This window comes from Bos javanicus, chromosome 19 (assembly GCF_032452875.1).
Source record: "Bos javanicus breed banteng chromosome 19, ARS-OSU_banteng_1.0, whole genome shotgun sequence".
Lineage (NCBI taxonomy): Eukaryota > Metazoa > Chordata > Mammalia > Artiodactyla > Bovidae > Bos > Bos javanicus.
In genome coordinates, this window is record NC_083886.1 from 49549789 (window position 1) to 49556476 (window position 6688).

At 50.1% G+C, this 6688-nt stretch overlaps 1 protein-coding gene across 2 annotated transcripts; it reads right to left on the reverse strand.

Annotated features, from left to right (window-relative positions):
• Window positions 1–210: 210 nt before the first annotated feature.
• LOC133232639 (somatotropin) lies at window positions 211–2040 on the reverse strand. 2 transcript variants are annotated; one of them, XM_061392350.1, is made up of 5 exons: window positions 1932–2040; window positions 1523–1683; window positions 1179–1295; window positions 788–949; window positions 211–513 (listed from the first exon to the last, which is right to left on the reverse strand). In XM_061392350.1, exons 1-5 carry the CDS (start codon window positions 2023–2025, stop codon window positions 313–315), a joined length of 735 nt encoding a protein of 244 aa, XP_061248334.1. In that variant the 5' UTR covers window positions 2026–2040; the 3' UTR covers window positions 211–312. The 2 variants fall into 2 exon arrangements, with proteins under 2 accessions (XP_061248334.1, XP_061248333.1); XM_061392349.1 differs by having other exon boundaries at window positions 788–952.
• Between the last annotated feature and the right edge of the window lie 4648 nt (window positions 2041–6688).

Sequence of the window (6688 nt, forward strand, 5' to 3'; positions counted from 1 at the left end):
GTGGGGCTGGAACTAAGAACCAGGGCCGTGGACAGGGTGTGTCACAGAGAAGGGGATGTGCCTGCTTCTTTCTGTCCCAGGAGGAACCGGGTCAATTCTTCAGCACCTGGGTACCCGTAGAGCCCATCCCCGCTATTGTCTTCCCAATCCTCCCCCTTGCTGTCCTGCCCCACCCCACCCCCCAGAATAGAATGACACCTACTCAGACAATGCGATGCAATTTCCTCATTTTATTAGGAAAGGACAGTGGGAGTGGCACCTTCCAGGGTCAAGGAAGGCACGGGGGAGGGGCAAACAACAGATGGCTGGCAACTAGAAGGCACAGCTGGCCTCCCCGAAGCGGCGGCACTTCATGACCCGCAGGTACGTCTCCGTCTTATGCAGGTCCTTCCGGAAGCAGGAGAGCAGACCGTAGTTCTTGAGCAGCGCGTCGTCACTGCGCATGTTTGTGTCAAATTTGTCATAGGTCTGCTTGAGGATCTGCCCAGCCCGGGGGGTGCCATCTTCCAGCTCCTGCCAAGGGAGGGAGAGACAGAGAGGCCGAAGGGCCCTCAGGAGCAGCTCCCTCCTGCCTGCTCCATTTTCCACCCTCCCCTACAGGCTTGGAGAAGGGCGAGGAAGGAGGTTTCAAAAGGGGAAAATGTTTCCCCTGGGTCAAGGCTGGACTGCTAGAAAGAGGGAGAGAGCAGGGATCTGTCTCCCCCAGCCCACGTGCATTCTCCTGGCTAAGCCAGGAGAGGGCGGGCATGGCCCCCAGCATGGAAGGGACCCACAACGCCATCCCCACCCGCATCAGGGCCAGGATGCCTTCCTCCAGGTCCTTCAGCTTCTCATAGACACGGTCCGAGGTGCCAAACACCAAGCTGTTGGTGAAGACTCTGCTGAGGAACTGCAGGGGCCCAAGCCACGACTGGATGAGGAGCAGTGAGATGCGAAGCAGCTCCAAGTCCTGCTGGCAGATGGGTGGTCGGTGGGTGCCGCGGGCTTGGGGCAGCCCTGCAAGGTCGGCCTCTGCCCGAGGACCTCCTGCCACCACCGCCCACCATCATCCTCCACTGCCATCCAACAACCTCCACCACCTCGGGGAGAAGGCCGCCCCAGGCCCAGTGCGGAGAGCTGGGGCAGCCTACTTAGGATGAAGGAGGTCCCCTGCTCCTCGGTCCGAGGTTGCCACTCACTGATTTCTGCTGGGCCTCATTCTTGCCCGTGGGGGCCGGGATGGTTTCAGAGAAGCAGAAGGCAACCTGGGTGTTCTGGATGGAGTATCTCTGTCCCTCCGGGATGTAGGTGCGCTCCTGGGGGAAGAACACACCCACCCAGGTCTAAGCTGGTGCGCGGTTTCCCTCCCCGCCTTATTCGGAACCCTCCCCACCCCACACACCCCCGTTTCTGCTCCCCTAACCACATCCCTACTTGGATAAAATACGGCTGAACTCCTCAGTTTCCTCCCACTGTGTGGAGGGGGTGTGGATTCACCCCTTCCTGCCTCCCCACCCCTAGGACGCATCCCTCGGGAGCTTACAAACTCTTTGAAGGTGTCAGCAGCCAGCTGATGCAGGTGCTGAGCCCGGAGCACAGCGTTGGCAAACAGGCCGGACAAGGACATGGCTGGGAAGGCGCCCACCACCTGAGTCCAGGGCAGGCAGAGCAGGGCGAAAGCCAGGAGCAGGGAGGTCCGGGGGCCTAGGGAGAGACCAGGAGGGCCGGGACGGAGGGCCCCAGGGAGCTAGACGCCTGATCTCCTGCCAGCCCCCACCTACCCTTCCCTCCAGGGACTGAGAACATTTCAAACTTGGCCAAATGTCTGGGTGTAGATACCTATGTTCACATTCGGAAGCCCTAAAGCCCAAAGCTGTGAACACATCCATCGGCAGGGCCCCCCGCATTACCCCTTTAGGACACGCGAATGAAGGGGATTTTAGCGAGCTTACCTGCAGCCATCATAGCTGGTGAGCTGTCCACAGGACCCTGAGTCGTCTGGTGAACTGGGTCCTGGGATCCTGGAATTGGTCCCTGCTGGGCCATTTTTATACCCTGGCTTCTTCTCTCTCTCCCTTTCCCCCGACCTGTGTGCTCTATACATTTATGCAAGGACCACTGGCAGCCTGTGCTAATGGATAATTTAGAACCTCCTCTCACTCATCCTGTTCCCGTTCCTTCTCTGGGGTCATGTCCCCCAGGCTTGTCATCATCCCGTCTCCACTGCCACCAGCCAGAGGGCTGTGCACACAGGGTCTCAGCTTCAGAGCCCACCCCATAGGTTTTCTTTTTAAAGGGGAGGTAGCAGAAGCGAGGAGAAGGCAATGGCACCCCATTCTGGAAGGCTGCAGTCCATGGGGTCGCTGAGGGTCGGACACAACTGAGTGACTTCACTTTCACTTTTCACTTTTCACTTTCATGCATTGGAGGAGGAAATGGCAACCCACTCCAATGTTCTTGCCTGGAGAATCCCAGGGACGGGAGAGCCTGGTGGGCTGCTGTCTACGGCGTCGCACAGAGTCGGACACGACTGAAGCAACTTAGCAGCAGCAGCAGCAGCAGCAGAAGCGAATGGGCTTCCCAGGTGGCTCAGCCGTAAAGAATCTAGCTGCAAATGCAGGAGATTCAGGTTCAATCCCTGGGTCAGATAAATCCCCTGGAGAAGAGAAAGACAACCCACCCCAGTATTCTTGCCTAGAAAATCCCAAGGACAGGGGAGCCTGGTGGTCAACAGTCTCAGTTCAGTTCAGTTGCTCAGTCGTGTCCGATTCCTCGCGACCCCAGGAATATAGCATGCCAGGCCTCCCTGTCCATCACCAACTCCTAGAACTTGCTCAAACTCATGTTCATTGAGTCAGTGGTGCCATCCAACCATCTTACCCTTTGTCGTCCCCTTCTGCCACCCTCAATCTTTCCCAGCATCAAGGTCTTTTCCAATGAGTTAGTTCTTCACATCAGGTGGCCAAAGTACTGGAGTTTCAGCTTCAACATCAGTCCTTCCAATGAATATTCAGGACTGATTTCCTTTAGGATGGATTGGTTGGATCTCCTTGCAGTCCAAGAGTCTTCTCCAACACCACAGTTCAAAGGTGTCTCTTTTGAACTTCAGCACTCAGCTTTCTTAATAGTTCAACTAACTCTCACATCCATACATGACTACTGGAAGGCTATGGTTTATAGCCTTGACTACATGGACCTTTGTTGGCAAAGTAATGTCTCTACTTTTTAGTATGCTGTCTAGGTTGGTTGTAGCTTTTCTTCCAAGAAGAAAGCATCTTTTAATTTCATGGCTTCAGTCACCATCAGCAGTGATTTTGGAGTCCCCCAAATAAAGTCTCTCACTGTTTCCATTGCTTCCCCATCTATTTGCCATGAAGTGATGGGACCAGATGCCATGATCTTTGTTTTTTGAATGTTGAGCTTTAAGCCAACTTTTTAGCTCTCCTCTTTCACTTTCACTTTTAGTTCTTCTTCACTTTCTGCCATAAGGGTGGTGTCATCTGCATATCTGAGGTTATTGATATTCCTCCCAGAAATCTTGATTCCAGCTTGTGCTTCATCCAGCCTGTCATTTTACACGATGTACTCTGCATATAAGTTAAATAAGCAGGGTGACAATATACAGCCTTGACATACTCCTTTCCTAATTTGGAACCAGTCGGTTGTTCCATGTCTGGTTCTAACTGTTGCTTCTTGACCTGCATACAGATTTCTCAGTAGTCAGGTAAGGTAGTCTGGTATTTCCATCTCTTTAAGAATTTTTGACAATTTGTCAAAGGCTTTTTGACAGTCAAAGGCTTTGGTATAGTCAATAAAAAGAAGTAGCTGTTTTTCTGGAACTCTCTTGCTTTTTCTATTATCCAACAGATGTTGGCAATCTGATCTCTGGTTCCTCTGCCTTTTCTAAATCCACCTTGAACATCTGCAAGTTCATGGTTCACGTACTGTTGAAGCCTGGCTTGGAGAAGTTTGAGCATTACTTTGCAAGCGTGTGAGACGAGTGCAATTGTGCAGTAGTTTGAACATTCTTTGACATTGTCTTTCTTTAGGATTGGAATGAAAACTGACCTTTTCCAGTCCTGTGGCCACTGCTGAGTTTTCCAAATTTGCTGGTATATTGAGTGCAGCACTTTAAAGCATCATCTTTCAGGATTTGAAATAGCTCCACTGGAATTCCATCCCCTCCACTAGCTTTGTTCGTAGTGATGCCTTCCAAGGCCCACTTGACTTCACATTCCAGGATGTCTGGCTCTAGGTGAGTGATCACACCATGATGGTTATCTGGGTCATGAAGGTTTTTTTTTGTATAGTTCTTCTGTGTGTTCTTGCCACCTCTTCTTATTATCATCTGCTTCTGTTAGGTCCATACCATTTCTGTCCTTTATTGTGCCCATCTTTGCATGAAATGTTCCCTTCGTATCTCTAATTCTGTTGAAGAGATCTCTAGTCTTTCCTATTCTGTTGTTTTCCTCTATTTCTTTGCATTGATCACTGAGGAAAGTTTTCTTATCTCTCCTTGCTATTCTTTGGAACTCTGCATTCAAATAGGTACCTTTCCTTTTCTCCTTTGCCTTTAGCTTCTCTTCTTTTCTCAGTTAAGGCCTCCTCAGGCAACCATTTTGCCTTTTTACATTTCTTTTTCTTGGGTATGGTCTTGATCCCTGCCTCCTGTACAATGTCATGAACCTCCGTCCATAGTTCTTCAGGCACTCTGTCTATCAGATCTAATATCCTGAATCTATTTCTCACTTCCACTGTATAATTGTAAGGGATTTGATTTAGGTCATACCTGAATGGTCTAGTGGTTTTCCCTACTTTCTTCAATTGAAGTCTGAAATTGGCAATAAAGAGTTCATGATTTGAGCCACAGTCAGCTCCCAGTCTTGTTTTTGCTGACTGTATAGAGCTTCTCCATCTTTGGCTGCAAAGAATATAATCAATCTGATTTCAGTATTGACCATCTGGTGATGGCCATATGTGGAGTCTTCTCTTGTGTTGTTGGAAGAGGGTGTTTGCTATGACCAGTGAATTCTCTTGGCAAAACTTTGTTAGCCTTTGCCCTGCTTCATTTTGTATTCCAAGGCCAAATTTACCTGTTACTCCAGGCAACAGCGTTGTCTAACTCATGAACCGCAGCCTTGTCTAACTCAGTGAAACTATGAGCCATGCCGTGTAGGGCCACCCAAGACAGATGGGTCATGGTGAAGAGTTCTGACAAAATGTGGTCCACTGGAGAAGGGAACGGCAAACCACTTCTGTATTCTTGCCTTGAGAACCCCATGAACAGTATGAAAATTAAAAAAGATATGACACTGAACACTGAACTCTCCAGGTCGGTAGGTACCCAATATGCTACTGGAGAAGAGTGGAGAAATAACTCCAGAAAGCAGGAAGAGACGGAGCCAAAGCGAAAATGGCACCCAGTTGTAGATGTGATTGGTGATGGAAGTAAAGTCCAATGCTGTAAAGAACAATATTGCATAGGAACCTGGAATGTTAGGTTCATGAATCAAGGTAAACTGGACACGGTCAAACAGGAGATGACAAGAGTGAACATCGACATTTTAGATATCAGTGAAAAGTGGACTGGAATGGGTGAATTTAATTCAGATGACAATTATGCCCACTACTGTGGGCAAGAATCCCTTAGAAGAAATGCAGTACCCTCATAGTCAATAAAAGAGTCGGAAATGCAATACTTGGATGCAATCTCAAAAATGACAGAATGATCTCTGTTCATTTCCAAGGCAACCCATTCAATGTCACAGTAATCCAGTCTATGCCCCGACCAGGAATGCTGAAGAAGCTGAAATTGTACAGTTCTGTGAAGACCTACAAGACCTTCTAGAACTAACACCAAAAAAGATGTCCTTTCCATCATAGGAGCTACAGCCTATGAGGCCACAAAAGAGTCGGACCCACGACTGAGCCACTAAACAGCAACAGGCAGAAAGGAGTACCCCAAGCCCAGGCACCACTCTGGCAGGGCGTCATTGTGGGGGTGTTCCCCAGGGTCAGGGAGGCCCGAGCTGGTCCCCTGAAGGAAGTGTTGTCTCAGGATGGATGTATCTTGAGAGCTATGTGGATGCTTCCTCACTCTCTACCCACTTCCTCCTCCCTGCAATGCTCCTCTCCATCCACCAGAGAGAATGTGTGTTTGGGGAAAGGGAGCCAAGGATAGCAATAGATGCTGAGGTTTCTGGGCACAAGTTCCTCCTTCGCTCCATCACCTTCCTCCTGCCACCTGATCCAAACTGAGGTGGATGCAGTGCTAACCCGTGACCATTAGAGGGCTTCAGCCCCGCATGTCCCTTTTCCTGAACGTCCCCTCTCTGGCAGGTGTGTGGGGGCAAAGGACGGACACTTGAGGCATTGCCCCTACTCCTCGGATGTGCTGCAGAAATCCCAGGAACAGAGACTGACCACAAGTGCTTGCTCCCGTAGCCCTGTTACCGTCAGAGACTCTCAGCTGGAAGAGTCCTTGAAGGCTTGAGTCCCACCCCCAGCACTGGAGCATAGCATCCCGGAAAAATGGCTCTCTCTAGTCATTGTAGTCTCCTCCCAGGCTTTCTCCTCCTCCGTTTAGTATCTGTATAGAGCTTATCAGGCTGTGAAAAGCATGCCCATGCAGCCCTACATTAGACCTTCAGGACCATCTTGTGAAGGAGGTATGGTTATCACCCCATTTTACAGATGGGGAGACTGAGGC